Here is a 16251-nt window from a genome sequence, read left to right on the forward strand (position 1 = left end):
CTTGGTGTTTCCCATCTCTCTGGTGTGTGGATATTATTTGAGTCCTCCCTTGTATCATGTTTTCCCTGTTGATTTGAACGTGTGGTTTTCTTTTCTTTGGCTCACTTTATTTTGTAGTTTGTTCTTTGATACCTTTTAGTTTATCCCTCATGTTTCTGATTCCTCCTTTTGGTCCAGCTCTGCTATCCGCAGGTCGCCTTGGCAGTGACCTTTTGGTTTTTCTCTGTCACTCTTGTTTTATTCAACTGCTTTTTACAAACATTTGGATCCTTCTCTGCACTTTTAGCTTTTATAAAAGCCCTCATGTTTTCTTCACTGTCCTTCTTAATGCATATTAAACACACTATTGATATTGATGTTTTTTTGGTGAATGATGTGACTGGACATTTAAAAATGGTTGTGTTACAGCGCCTTGAGCTTTTCTCTGTGCATCCTGTGGGAGAATATTTTGGCTTTAACCATAAAAATATGCCGTTTCAGGCATTGCAGTTTTGAAGAGCCCAAACTGCCCAGTCTGGACTTCTAGAAATTCTAAGGTGTGATCGAAATGTTCCAAAAAATCCTCTCGTAAAGAAAGAACTATAACCCGTACCTGATTTAAATTTGGCTGCTATTCTGCTCGTGTGCAGTGCTGCCCTGCTTCCATCAACCTTTGCAATTTTCACTTGCAGATGTTTATGTGCAAATGAGTGAACAGATGCTCTACGCTGGACAGAAAGAACCAATAATCCTTCCTTTTTAAATGGCAACATATATCTTTGATACTTTACTGTAGGACATAATTACTGTACAGGTATCATCGTTGGGCTTTCTTTCGTGCTGCTGAAAGAAACCATGATTAGTAGCAGTACTCTACCCCAGCCTCCTCCCAGCTCCCACAGACTTTCACATATTACTGTCAGTTGACACACGATGCCAGGATTTTGCCATTTAAATATAAACATATCTCTTCAGGGATCTGCAGTCATCAACTCGGCTTCAGAGAGAGCAGCGCTGGCACTTGGCTTTGGGGTGCGAGTCAAAAACTAAGAGAGAGGAAGCACATTCTCTGCAGTCTGGGTGAATTAGGGCTCATTTGCTAATGGTGACGCTCAGTTCCCCCCTGGCCAGCTGATGGATAAATCACACCCTGTGTTGTACTGCAGTGCAGAGAGTGCAGCCGGTCACGGTGGCTGGTCTCCTCTCCTCTGTCTCTGTCTATATTTCTTCTCTATTATTTTCTGCTGTCTCTTTCGTCTTGGTACACTCAGGAGTTGTGAAGTAGTTTACAGGGTTAATGATGGAGCGGCAGCTTGGCACGTTGCATTAATGCTGAAGAAAAAAAACCTCCATTAGAGGCTCCTCTGTGAACGGCTGGGTCTTTGATGCAACATTAAGCTGCTGCTGCAGTGAACAGAAGGAGGGCTGTGTGAGAGAGCAAAGGCAGTGTCAGTGTGTCAGGGTGTGTGCATGTGTGAGCACACTTGTCATACTGATCATTGTCTTCATTAGGCCTCTATTTCATATTTAATACATTTTTTAATTTATTTTTACAAACTAGCTCCTATTTTCACCGCTGCAGCACTGACTTCTGTTATTTCTATATGAATGTTTTACAAATCAGCTGCTCTGTGGAAGGAAAGGTTGGAGAGCCAGGATGTTCATGTCTGCAAGCCATTTATTCTCTTTGTGAGACAAGACAAGCACTTCTGCTTAATTATCCAAACTAGCTACAAATAATGTAAACTGTTATTAAATTTTTAAAAATATCAACAAATTTTAGCTCTTTGAAATAACACCTACTAATGTAAAAACAATCACGGTTCCATAGCAAAGACTCCACCATAGTTATGAGGCAGACCACCAGCATGGATGTTGTTTCCACCACCAAAGTGGTTCAGTCAGATCTTGTTTTTGTGAACCTAAAAATATTGATCCCAGCATTGTGCTCCGGTACCATAGCGGCTCAGTGTTTCCTGTCTGTGTGGAGCCTTCTCTGGGAGTTCTGCTTTCTCTATTTGCCAAAAAAAATAACACACGAGAGTAATGTTGTACATCTGGACCCAGCGCACTCTGGTGTTTAACTCCCTGCTAAAATGAAAGTTAATGCATTGAAATTAAAAGAGCAAATGGGATCTATTCCATGGAGAAAGACCAACATAGTAAGAAGATCATCCTTCTGCCCTTAGATTATAACCAATATATGTATGGTATGTGTATTACTTTGTGCAGAGGGTGCTAAGCTCAGAACAATAAAGTCAGAGACAAAAGGTATTCAGTCCAAGTCAGTTCAAATGGGATTTATGTAGCACCAAAACACAAAAACAGTTATCTCAAGGTGCTTTATGCTGTAAGGTAAAGATCCTACAATAATACAGAGAAAAGCCCAAATACCATATGACCCCCTATGAGCAAGTGCTTTGGTGAAAGTGGGAAGGAAAAACTCCCCTTTAACAGGAAAAAACCCTCAGACTCAGGGAGGGCAGCCTTCTGTCACTACTGGTCGGGGGTGAGGGCACAGCACAAAAGCCATGCAACGTGGTGTATAAACATAGAGAGTGAAGAGACCAGAGTTAGAAGAAACACTCAGTGCATCATGGGCCTATTGCCGCGTAACTAAGGGAGGGTTCGGGGTCACCTGATCTCTAAGCTTAGTACCATCCAGTTCTTGAAACTGAAGCCTTTAACCCACATTCTTTCTAATGGCCAGCAGGTGGCGACGCCTCTAGTTGCACAAAATAAGTTTCTAACTGCAAATTAGTTAGAAAATGAAATTATTGGTCATTGATTTTATGACATCCGCAAACACTTCCCAGATGAGTTTATGGTCACAGCTACATTTTACTAGTACTAAACTAACTACTAAACTAATAGAGTCTCTCCCTTATGTCCATAAGGCAAAGGGAAAAATGTTCAGGATGAGAATATAAAACAGGGCTTCCCTAACCAATGAGATGTCGGCTTGTATAAAGCTGCAAAAGATGTGGTGAAGCTGCAGCTATAACATCATTACTGTGTGTCTTATTTCCAAGTGCATCCATCTCCTTTGTCACACCAGCTCTTGGCATTTTAATTCTAGCTCGTAAAAGAATAATATATAAAAATCCTAAACGGTTCAGAAAACACAGAGAGGGTAATTTTTCTTCAAACAAGACTCATCCAAACTTAAAGATATTTATTTATTTATTTTATAAACATAATTCATCACGTCAGTTTCAGTGGGCAGACTCAGTTTGCCTTAAGAGACACAGAAACCCGAATTTACGCACTTTCTTTTATTTAAATACACTTACCTTTTTTTTTTTAAAAAAAAAAAGAAAAGAGCATTAGAGCCTGTGAGAATTAACACCATCCATTCACATTAGATACACGCTCACATTAAAGTTAATTTATTTTGAAGCTCTGTGTCAAATAAGCAATGTGCACTGACATTAATACACAGCCAAATGCAAGGCACATTAACATGAATAATGGAACAAGTAGATAACTAAATAAAAAAAGGAAATTGGTTTGGGGGTTGGGAGGGCAACTGAATGTACATTACAGGAGAGGATAGAGCTTCAGGCCCCCGTTTGTGTTTATGTGTAGACTCAGCTTGTGTCTTTGTTCTTATTTGCTCAGTGCCGGCACTGCAAGGCTGTAAAACCACAAGTCCTGCAGCATCAACACATTTCACTGACTATAATTAGCATTAAACTCATTTCACACATATATAGCTAGATGTTTAACTCAGCTGGCTACTCACAGGGGACACATAAAACTCCTCAGTCCTAATGACAAATCTTACCTCATGAGCTGCGTTACCATCATGGATGATAAATTTAACAAGCTGCACTATGGGGGTGTCAGAAAAGGCGATCTTATCATTTAAAATCATTTAAAATTTACAAAAGCTGTGCAGTCACACAGACCAAGGAGCGACAATCGCGGATCAAGGGACAAATGTGACATTACTGATTGGTGGGTAAGAAGGTTTCTGGCAGTCACTGGTGTGAATTAAGTTGGTCGCAAAGACCTACAAGGTGCTCCAAAGAAAACCTCCCTGTAATTACTTTGGTCGCTACCAAGTTGCTTTGGTTGCTGTTTGCATGGAAAATGCAGACTTGCCTGCGAGCACTTAAACTACTGCACAAAACTGTGAAGTTCAAGAAAAAAACAAAAACAGGAATGGAGCAGTTCAATTTCAGAAAAAGTTGATTTCTGAAGTAAGACAGCTTTTAATTTAAACGCAAACATTCTACGTTTCTGATTTAACCTGCAGTTTTAACAGTTTCATTCCAGCTCAGAGAGTAAATGGTGAGTGTTTGGGCAGATGCAGCAATCTGCTGGCTTTTATTGGCAATACTCTTCATGAACACTTTAGTTTGGACTCCACATCTGGATCTGAGTATGAGTGCACCAAAACTGCATGCAAGAAATGAAAAAGATGCATCACCCTTTGAAACTTTGAGCAAGCAGATCACTGATGGTTGAGAAGGATTTTCTCAGAAGAGAACTTCTGACATGCTTGAAGCACGTCCGCTGCATTTTCCCTTCACCACAGAAGAAAACACAAACAAAGCAGGAGACGCGTCAAAGGCAGTACTCCAGAGAGTATTGCCTGCCAACACATGCACAGAAACACACACACACATATGAACATGTATTTGTTTATCCCAGCAGGGGCCATGCTCTGAAGCTGTGCAGCTCATGTAGTTTCTCTGCGCCCCACAGCCGTAACAACATATGGAGCTACGTTTGCCAGCCAACGCGGAGCATATCATTAAACAGCATTATTAACATCATGTACAGCAGTGGGGTGTCAATGAGCGACACGGTTCACGCAGGCTGATTGCACCATTTGTTTCATGCTGTCGCTTCGGTGCTTTTGTGTTGGAGGTTAGATGATAAATCCGGCTTACTCATCTCAAAAATGGACTAATTGGTTTTTGGTGTGTGGGAGGTTTGTATGTGTGTGTGTTTGTGTACTGTAGTGTTCAGCCAAGGCAGCAGGTGGAACAGCAGGTAGTCACATCAAAGTCATTTGAATCACACGAATGCAAACCTGCCATTTTATTGGCTGATTTTGACTTTGTTGATAACAACAATGCCAGTTTGAACTGCTGTAATTACATTGTAATGAGTCCAATTTTTAAATTACTATCTCTAGAATGTGTAGCAAAACATTTGGCCATATCTGCACATCAGTCCTGCTCCAAACAATAGCTGCTGATACCTCAATGTCATTATAATTCATCCAGTTTGCTTTTAGAAGTTCACAGCGCATTGTATTATTTTTGTTATCCCCCATTTGTCTCCAGATCTTTGGCATGGTCTTCCAGAATAATCTTGTCTTGTCTTTTCATTAATCAGTGAGTAATGTCACTCTTTTATAATTCCAAAGAAATTTGCTGGAAAACGTGAAAGTTCTTTTTAAGCTGTTTGGATTCGTTTCTCGATTTTGGAAATGAATGATTTAAAACAAACTAAAACCTCCAGGTGAGCAGAGTCCCGTTGTATGTGCTTTTTCACTAAAATTATCATCTGCTCTCTTCTCCTACACCGAGACGTTCTGACAAGTTACCACTTAAGTGGTGCTTAAATGACGAGTTTAAATGAGAACAGAGTGAACCCTGTCCCCAGCATGTGTGCAGTATGTATGTTTAGAGTGGATTGTAATGTGGAAATGTCCGAGTCATTTGGCTCAGTGCTAACGGTCCCTTAATGGGTGGCTGAGATTGCCTCTAGACAGATCTGATAGATGAAGGCTATTACAGGGCCACCAATTACTTCAGTTTTATGGAGACAGAAACAGTAACACAATGCAGAGAGTGTGAAGAAAGACAAAAATCTTAATCACAGTCAGTGTAATTGGAAAAAATGACGGCACTAATTGGAGCGTAATTTTCCTTAGTGACGCTGCTACAAGGTGAGCAGGACCTCGTTACAGGAAATACAAATGGACAAGGAAGCAAGCGGTAGGGTACACATGGAGCACTCTGCAGCTGTGCAGGCAGACGACTGAACTAGACCACACCTGCTTTTAAATAGAAAACAGTCTGTGCAAATCAGACTTTGTGTATAGAAGGAGTTCAAATATCTAAACAAAACACTTTTCTTCTTTTCTTGTTTTTAAATTAGGAGGAAATTAATAAGAACAAATTAAGACTTTAAAAGGAGGGTGTCGTGTTTTGTGATTTATGATCCAAATAGATACTCTGGAGGTAGACTGTATCTAACAAAGTGTTTACAAAATCCATGAAACAAAAAGCCCAGAAAGCAAACAAATCCACAAAAACACATGAGCAGGAGCACAGAGGGAGGATTACACACACTCTGACAAAAAAAAGGGGGAAGACATCGCTATGAATGTACACAGAGCTAGTTGAAAGTGGACACAGCTGGAAAAAACACAGGTGCATAGAATCAAGGAGATGATTCAAGGGGAAATTAAACTAAATCCAAGACACAGACGACAGCTATTAAACAGTCAAATCAATAGGCAAACAGAGAAACAGACACAATAAGGTTTAACTGAAACCACTCTGGGAACAAAATCACTACAAACACAAACTGGAGTATACATCAGAACGAAAATGTAAACAATAAACAAGCTAAAAACTACAGACGTTCCTGTCCACTAATTTCCTTGCCGACTAACCGACTAAAACTAAGAAACACTGGGATATTAAGTTACATTTGAGAACTGTTTAATGAAAAAAACTAATAACAAAGGCATTTTAAACCGTTATGTTCTTCAATAATAAATCGTGCCGCTTGAACGTGCGGCACATCGCATTATTCACTTGTTACACTCAAGAAAGACAACGAAGAAGAAAAAACCAAACCGATGTTAAACATGATATGAAAACATGTTACTGCAAAAGATGCTCACATATTACTAAAATATGACAAATCAACTGAAAAACTGATAAAGTGCGACTGAAAAGTGTGGCCCGTTGTGCCGTGCATTATGAACGATACACGCTGTTCGTAAATTTGTGAAAACCACAATAAAAGTTAAAATCTAAAGTAACAAATAAAAGGCATTTTCTTCTGCTTAGCTGACGTTGGGTCGTGGGGGCAGCAGCAGGGAGGCTCAGACCTCCTTCTCGCCACCTCCTTCGGTTTATCCGGGGAAACATCAAGCTTTTCCCAGGCCAGCCGATAGATGTAATCTCTCCAGCGTGTCCCGGATCTAAAAACCAAAAACCACTAATAATACCAAATAATCATTCATTTAGAATCCAAATCTAGATCCGAAGGAACAACGTGAACACCCTGGATCCAAGGACGTTGACCCTTGGATCCTTGGACCCAGGAGGATGAGGGTGAGCTTCAGGACTGAAGAGCTACAGCAGTGTTATTGGATTTATTATGAGACCAGAAATGTCACTTGATCGCTTGAGTGAGCAGTGAGGACACATTACAGAAGGCATCACCATTGAGTTCTTAGGTTTTGATCTCAGACAGCATTTCAAAAGTCCCCTCAAATAAACTCTGATGATAACTCAGGGCATTTGTCTGGTTGCCCTTGTGAAACACTGTAGAGCCACAACACTCAGCTCCATAATTAGACAGAGGACATTGTACTTCCACAGGCTCCACAGAGACTTTGTTCATGCATCCCATCATAACGAGACATCCATTACACTGAGGGCTTGCACTAAGGGTCACTATAAGACAAAAAATGAACATTCTGAACTGTTAAGCTACTTGCCTGGAAATAATCCCTGCTCTGTGGAACTTTACCTGTCTATCCTTGTCGGCTTAACATGATAAACTCTCAACTTTGACCTCTCAACTGCGAACCAAACACATATAAACCTCAGACTACAGAGGACAAACCTTGAGAGATGTGAAATGGGGGTGGAGGAGCAAAGGAAAAATGTTTGACAGAATAAGAGCATACCTGCAGTGCGTGAGCGTGCTAAGAACAGACGCCTGCTGCATTTCAGAGAAGCTCCGCTTTCTCAAGGTGATTTAAGCGAGAGACTGACATTTCTTCTAAGAAAAAGATGAATTTCAAGTGACGTTCTCTCACTTGGTAAAGAATATTTGCTACGTGACCTTTGCCTTTCTTGCCGTGGTTTACAGAATAAGATGTCCTCTTTGTGGCACATGATCCCGGCTCTGTGTCCTCCTGTTTTCTCTCCTCATTCACTCCTGTGAGGATCAAGTGTAAAACGACCGTAAATATAAGCCCAAGTATTTATTGTCATATTAATGCTGAAACTTTAATGACCCTGGACTTGAATCATCTCTTTAGATGCACCTGAAACTGTGAAAAAATAAATAAAAAATTGAAAATAATAATAATTCTGAGTTTTTGATGAATATTACAAAACTCATTTTAGCAGTAGGAGACAAACATATGCATGAAACTGAGGGGAAATAATCTGGGAATGCTAAACTCTCTTCTCCTGCTCACAGCATCTTCAGTTGGTCCTGTGGTTTTTACAATCTAGTTCCCACGAGCCTGTTAATATTCACTAAACAGTCTGCAACACGCTGACCTAAAACCACTGGTGATGGTTTAATTTGATCATTTTGCATGTTTGATAGACTGCTAGCATTACAAATGATTTGTTAACCCCTAATGGAAAAATGCAGTGAGGTAAGGCTGTGATGTTTTATAGAAATACTCCAGTGATTGATGAAAGACAAAAACATTGACATTTTAAACCATTTCCACTCTACGGTTATACTTTCCATCCATCCATCTTCTGCTTATCCAGTTCAGGGTTGTGTTGTGAGCCAGGGTACACCCAGACATGTGGTATTTTATGTCTAATACCTTATATTAGTAAATAGACTGTAGTGAACATGATTATACACAAAATAAAGAAATGGCCTGTTTTGAATGAACTTTTAATTGTATCCACATTATAATCAATCCTGTTCTTTTTGGTCACTTAAACTATGTTTATAGAACTTCAATGTTATACTTCTTACAATTTTATCACTGAAACTGATTGGAGCTTCTACTTTGTGATGGGAATGTTCTTTCTGACTCAGAGTGACTCGATACCATTCATGAGAGATATGTTTGACCTATTTTTGACAGATCAACAAGTCATTTAGAGTAGTTTAAATTCTCACAATCATTTTTGGCAAATACTTTTTGGACTCGGTCGTGCACTCACATCTCCAACCTGGCTGCAAAAACTAAGGACCAGCCAGAATGACTCCAAATGCCAACAGCTGTGACCTGACTTTGGGCGTGCCACGCATGCCTCAGTGTTTTTTAAGTCAATTTTCTACACTGCATTTGTTTCTGAACACATTCTGACTTGCTGTACCACTTAAAAAAACAACAACAAAAAAACCGGGAAACGCCTTTGGACACAGTGCAGAAAATAATTACTTGGCAAGTTGACCAGATGTTTCTGGAGTACTTCGGGAGATTTGGATTCTCCCTTTGAAACTGATTTTTTTTAAAAAATGTTTTAGCTGTGATGTAGAGTCCAAGCACAAACTTGGGCAGTGGCAGCCTTTGAAATATCGACTATAACTATCCTGGATCAGTCTTCAACAGTTATTGATTTGAAACACGTTAAACCAAACCGAAGTGAGACAAACTGCTGATTTAACCTTCATTTCATCTCTCAGCTCCAGTTTTCCTGAACTGGGGAAAACCCCGGTCCATGAAAACCACCTGACGGCTCGTTGGCCCGCCCACACCCCCTCAGTCCTGCCCCACCTGCAGCTTTCCACACAGCTGCTTGCTGATGGTGAGTCCACTCACCGACACTGAAAGAGGATTTTGGAGACGAAAGCTAAAAGGCTCTAAGCTCCACATCCAGCGGCTGCCCTGCGCTGTAAGCTGTCAAGCGGAATTTAGCCCCTCTCATCCAGCGGTACGTCTCGGACTGCTGTAGGTGAAGAAGCGAGGGATGCTCGCAGGGTCCTTGAACGCCACAAATAAGTTCACAAAGCGGGCAGAAAGAGGACTCGCCTGTTGATTCGGGCTCTAGTTCATTTCGGGAATATTTGAGTGGCACACTTTTCATCTCTATGGCAAAGTTCTTGGCTGAATTACTGGGATGCACACTTCCCGACAAGGGCACCCCTCCTTTGTTCGAGGTAAGGAGGCTTTAATGACTTAAACCTCTATGATCATTGTGTTTTCTTGAACGATTAAATGTAATGCTTAATTGTAATTGGAAGAGTGACAATGAGTTTGCATTCGTGGATAAAAATGTAGGGTACAGACTCAGTGGCACTCCGTGGATTCTCTATGGCAACAAGAGGCTGAGGCTTTGTTCATCAGAATGATTGACAGTTGCTACGCCGTAAAATACTTCATTAACAGTGGTCCCTGCGGGTTTTACTGACGCCGCTCTGCATTCCACACACACCTCTTTCTTTCAGTGACAGTGCGAATTGCCCAGCACACAGCCTCGGGGTGTGGATTAATACGCATTATTTGCGCCTTTACGCTCATGGATGGATTCTGTAGTAGTCCCAGAATATCAGCTCATGAGTGTCATACAAATAATTTTTTCTGCGATTTTACTTATGAAAATAATTTTACAAGAGTATGATTATTGACACAGTGGCGAATGTGGTGCCATGAAGGGGTGTCTTGTACGAAATGGCTTAGACTCGATTGCATTTGGGTCAGTGTGCCACACGCTGCGTGCACGCTGACACACACACACACACACACACACACACACACACACACACACACACACACCTGTGCTGTACTTGCTTGGCTGAGTTTTGCTCCTTTTCACTGCCGTTGTCATTATTTTGTAGAAGGAAAAGTTGTTGGTTATTAGTCACTAGTTGCCATGTGCAGAGCAAGGATGCACCGATCCACCGTGTTCCAGTTGCAATTTGATAGCTTGGATTTTAACATCTGTCGGATCTGAATACCAATCCGAGTGTTCCATTGTTCATTTATTAACAAGTCTCTTCTCAACTGTTGGGAGGAGACTTGGACTCATTATTTTTATGTTAACAATGCAAAATATAATGTGACACATTTCCTGAATTCATTGTAAGATAGTAAATGAGATGGTCTTCAATACAATTAAAACAATGCACAAATGTATTTATGTTATTTACAAAGTTTATTTGCAGTGATGCCATTTCAGCTCAGTGTGAGAGATTATTATTTACAGTCAGGCTGTAAACAGGAGACACACAGGAGCACCTGTGAGCTGCTCACACACACCTTTCATTACCGTTCAAGTTGACTTGATCACACTGAAGTCAGAAACTACTGCCATGTTGTCATCTTCCTCTGAACTATGCAAACTCTCTAACTCATGACCTGCTGTCACTTTAGTGATCATTATAATTTCATCTTAGTTTTTATCGTTGCAAAATCTTTCGTTTTGCTTGAGTCTTTATTAGTTTCACTGTTAGCTTTAGCCTTTTTAAATATTATTACACTGCTCATAAAAATTAAACGAACATTTTAAAATCACAGATCTGAAAGAAAACGGCTACTGAAGCTGGGCTGATGGTTTCCATGTGGGGAAAACCACATCAGGGACATTGGCGTAGAGTATGGCACATGGGTCCCATACAGATTAATCACAAACAAATGATCAGTGCAGACACAGCAGTACATTTTTTGAACCCTAAATAAAAGATACCCCAAAGCATGACGCTTCTGTTTAACATACCAGTCTCTGGATACTTGACAAAGGATGCGTTAGCCCACTGAAACAGAATTTCCAGCTCTGTAACGATTATGTCATTTTGTTTTCTATATTGCAGATTGTTGTGTGCATGAATGGTAACACCAGTTCAGATTGCATGATGTTATTTAATAATGTAATACTTGTGTCTGATTCCACTGATGAAAATGTTTTCAAAGGAAATACAATTCATCTCAGTAGATGCGATTTGTGTCTTTGGGACCTGACGCTTATTGCATCATACAAGCTCTAAATTAATAACAATTTCTGATTCTCGTCCCGCACGCACACACGTCAGCTGTAATCCACAACTGCCATGGGATTGCTAATCCATCGGGCATCATCTCAATCTGTCTAACATGGACTGTGTAAGAAAAAAATATTAAAGTAATCCCAGAAATGTGTCAGGGGATCGTCATCGTGACTTCTGGGAAAATGAAATGATGACCTCTGTACGGCTTTACAGGGGACAAAGATTAGATCCATGGACGGTTATATAAAGCCTTATTTCTAATTTCACCTTTATACCATGAATTTGTTGAATACATGCACTGTAGACTGTTCCTATCAGGCAGCATGCACTTACTGCTTTACAATATGAAGAGCTCTAGCTGGACAGCATGAAGCGGTGGAGAAGGACAGCGTAGAGAATGTGAGGTATGAATATGAAGTGCATTCATACAGTTTTAGGAATGAGCCTGGGGTCTCTGTGCCTTCATGCTTAAGCATCCTTGGACAAGATCCTGAACACCAAGTTTCTCTCTGATGGGTCAAATGTGTGAATGTTTGATAAAAAGCACTTAAGCACAGCAAAAAGTGTGAACAGGTGAATGAGGCATGTTGTAAAGCACTTTATAAGAACCAGTCCATATGTCATCTATAAAAAGCAAAAGCCTTACCTGCCAAACCAAAACCCACTGTGACTGTTTGAGCTCAGTTTATGGTCACCACATTGGCTGTTATGCTGGTGCTTTAGGTGTGGCTGAAGTGCTGCAGTATGCTTCTGGACAATAGCTGCTGATACCCAGAACAAACCTCCACATCAGGGCTCGTATAGGAGTAGAAGAATCAAAAAAGGAAGGTTTTCCTCAGACGGCCTCGCTCTTCATGCGGCTACAGCATCTCCCTGTCAGTGTGTGGTTATGTCTGTGTTCCTGCACTGATAAGCGAAATTGTAAAAGAGTGACCTGCTTGTGCGCTTGTGTTACCAACACAGCTACGTCTCTCCTGCCAAGTTACACTGGCGAGCATAAACAGGACGCTACACTGTGAGCTCGGCAATCCGCTCACAGATCTCAGACATCGGCTGTTTGAAGCTGACCTGTATGTTGTGTTAAGGTTCATTTCTACTGAACAGTTTTTGAGTTGAAGACTCCACTGCTTCTAAACCCAAAGGCAATGTGTCAGTTATCTGTTTTTTTGTTTTTTTTTTTTTCTCCCAAAATTCACAGGGTTGTACAAAGTGAATTTAACACCCCGGGGTGAGACTGTTAGTGCAGACCTGCCCTGTGACGTCCTGAGGTGTCTGAAGAAGAAATTTCTGTAGAAATGACCTGAAGTGTGACACGCCGACACACTCTTTGCTCACACACCTGCTCACCTCAGTGGATAACTTCCACACTTCCTGTCCATTTCCTAGAAATAAAGCTGAAAAACCCACGTTGTGACCCTGGAGCACAACAGAGCTTCCACTCAGAGATGGGAGCAGAAAGAGGTCGCAGCCGCATTAGACGATCAAATCAAGGCTTTTAATACTTTTTTTTTTTTTTTTACCCCACTGACATAAAAATACAGTGAAATTTTTAGTTTGTGTAATTAAAGCAAAGAAAAAATATTCTCAAAGCAGGTGATGTCAGTCAAAGAGGGTTAAAAATCTCACACAAGCTACAAATTTGATTCTTGGAAAATAGTCGAGCAAGATATTTTTCATAGAAGAACGTGAGCACATTGTGAGTATAAATACTTTATTCATAACGAGGCTTCCAGAGCAATATCAATTGATAGGCTGAAAGTAAATGATGAAGACGTAAAGTTCTCCTCTTTTTTTTTTTTCTGTACTTGTTTTAAGAAATGACATCACATATTTTATTATGTAACACTTTGTGCTTGTGGAGTTATGTTTAGTTATTCACAGATTAGTAACGAAATCAGGCTGCAGCTGTTTAAAGTCTGACAGATGCTCTTTAATGTGGTTAATTAGCTGCTAAAGGCTAACTGAACATAGTGAATATGTGACTCAGCGAATATGTTTCTATACTCGGAATAGATGCTATCTTTATTGGCTGATGTTAAGTTTCACATTTTCACAGAAAGTTTAGGAAAAATAAGCATTTTTTAACCCTAAAAATAAAGTATTTGGTCTTTTTTCCCTTTAAATTGCTTTATTTCTGCAAACTTTGCCTTCATTATTATTTTACCTTGTACTTCTTCAGTGCATTTGTGCGATTTCGTACTTTATTCTTTGTCTCACAGTTACCACGTCGTCATTCACTCACGTAAGAGATGTTTCTGCTGCCAGGCTTCCTCTCTCTTTTCTCTCTCTCTGGCTTTCTTTATTCTCTGCAGCCTTTCAGCATAAAGCTTTATTCTTGCTAGGCAGCTTGTTTTTAAAGCAGAATTCATCTTTCAAAGGGTAAAGAAAAAGATTAACATCACTGTACTCTCAGGGCCTCGCTGTGGGTTTGAAAAGATGTCAAGACGTATAAATCCAGAGAAATACGAAGAAGTGGTTTTAAGAAGAGGAAAGTTTGTGGAAAAACACACAGTGTGAGGGGCAAGATTGCATCAGTGAACACATGAAGGGTTCAAAGTACATCTACTATGTAGTCAGTGTTTTTAAAGAAAGGGTGGGGGGGTCTCACTCACAAGTGTAGTAAGTTAGCAAAAAATGGGAAGAGTGCATGCAGATTAGATTCACATAATTATCAACTATGGTTATAAAATTCACAAAGGTTTAGCTACTGAATTAGCAAAATACAGCATGGCATAACTGGCTGATTTTGAGACAAGCGGTCGTGGTGGATGACTGGATGAATGTCAGATTTCTTTTCATTCACAAAGGGAGCTCATCCATCTGAGACAGAACTTATACAAGCCGTGTTCAGCTGATAGACTGGTCCGGTTAAGGTTAGCTTGTTGCGGTGGGGAGATGGCAGTAGACGGGTAAAAATCCAAACAGAAGATGAGAAATGCTTCTCCAGGTATTCACATGCTGTGTGTCGCTAGGTGGTTCACTAACTTTGGCCAAGCAAGTTCAACATACCAGTGATGTAAATTCATCATCAGACGGTGAGTAGCAGGGTCGTTCCTGTACCTGCACAGGGTAAAGGAGTGACGACTCAGCCTTGGTGTGCAGCTGTCTGCGTCCACAATACATTATAATCAAGGCTTTACTCTAACATCAGTGCTCAGGTGGTGTGTGTGATTTAAAAATGCTGCCAAGTAGTAATATAAGGCATTAAAATGTTGTAAAATGTTACAGAGTGCCATATAGCTAATCATTTTGAAGGACATCTGTTTTTTAGTTTGTGAAAGGTTGTCTTTAAAAACAGTCCTATTACCATCATTGCACCAAAGTCTAAGAGATCTTACAAGAAAGGTGGCACTGTTTTCTGGACCGTTTCTGGTCGGGAGATGAAGTTTTGTCAAGCTCTTACTGGTGAGACCACATTTGAAAAAAACAAACCAAAGGTTACTTTGCTATCCTCCTGAATCTGCTGTGATACACAGGCCTCAGACACACGATTGACCACTTAGCTGAGGTCATGGACCTCTGGAGAGCAGCGTGCAGTCACTGAGGCTAAGATAGAAGATGCTCAATGTCCACTAAATGCAGAGCTGCCTCTTTACATCATTGTGTAGTTCTCAGTCTGCATGTGGATCAATACAGGATGAAAGAGATGCAGATGAGGCGAGTACGCTCTTTAGGATTGCAATGGTTAATTAGATGATTAGTATTAATTATTATTTAGGAAAAACCTGCTGATGTCAGCTGTCCATTAACAGCTGGAGGAAACTCTCATGACACTGTTGATTCACGAGGAACAGGTTTCCATATGCAGCACCTTACCTGTAACTGTCTGAGGAGAGATTCAGGCTAAAATAGTAGTAATAATAGTGCCAACTTCATTGTGTGGCAGCATAAGAGGCCTGTCAGTTGCAGCAATTACATCTTATAATACACTTCTTAAAGGGTATAATAGCCCCTTAACTGAACACTAATATTCTAAATGGCTGCCAATATGTCAAATTAGCATTTGAGGGCCGAGATTTTGAGGAGAATTTGTAGGATGATTTTTCTTTTCCTGTCTTAATTGATTTCGGTACAGTTTTCTTGGAGCTGGTAACAATCAGCTTTTAGTGGGAGTGTATCTTCCAGATGGGCTTCATCATGGCAGGCAGTGCTTGATCAAAAATAGCTGTGGATAATAGGAAAGCTGGTCGCTCTTATGTTTGGCACATTGGGAGGAAACGCAGCTGAAGGCTCTCTGATAACAGTCTTCATCAAACGCAGTCGTTCCTCTGGCACGCAGGAAAAGACCTCGCTGATTAGCAGCTGGGTTTGACTGACGTGGCGCTGTAAAGCTATCTTCAGCTGAATTACTGTCTTCTGCAGTGAGTTGACCTTATTGACCAG

At 40.6% G+C, this 16251-nt stretch overlaps 1 protein-coding gene across 1 annotated transcript in view; it reads left to right on the plus strand.

Moving 5' to 3' along the window:
• The first annotated feature begins 9682 nt into the window (after nt 1-9682).
• rasgef1ba (RasGEF domain family, member 1Ba) overlaps nt 9683-16251 on the plus strand; it is a 113429-nt gene continuing 106860 nt past the window's right edge. The window contains exon 1 of the mRNA XM_040003627.1: nt 9683-10044. Within this exon, the coding sequence (XP_039859561.1) occupies nt 9976-10044 (69 nt within the window). The 5' untranslated portion in view covers nt 9683-9975. The remainder of the gene's footprint in view (nt 10045-16251) is intronic.

This window comes from Simochromis diagramma, unplaced genomic scaffold (genome assembly GCF_900408965.1).
Source record: "Simochromis diagramma unplaced genomic scaffold, fSimDia1.1 OVJJ01000583.1, whole genome shotgun sequence".
Lineage (NCBI taxonomy): Eukaryota > Metazoa > Chordata > Actinopteri > Cichliformes > Cichlidae > Simochromis > Simochromis diagramma.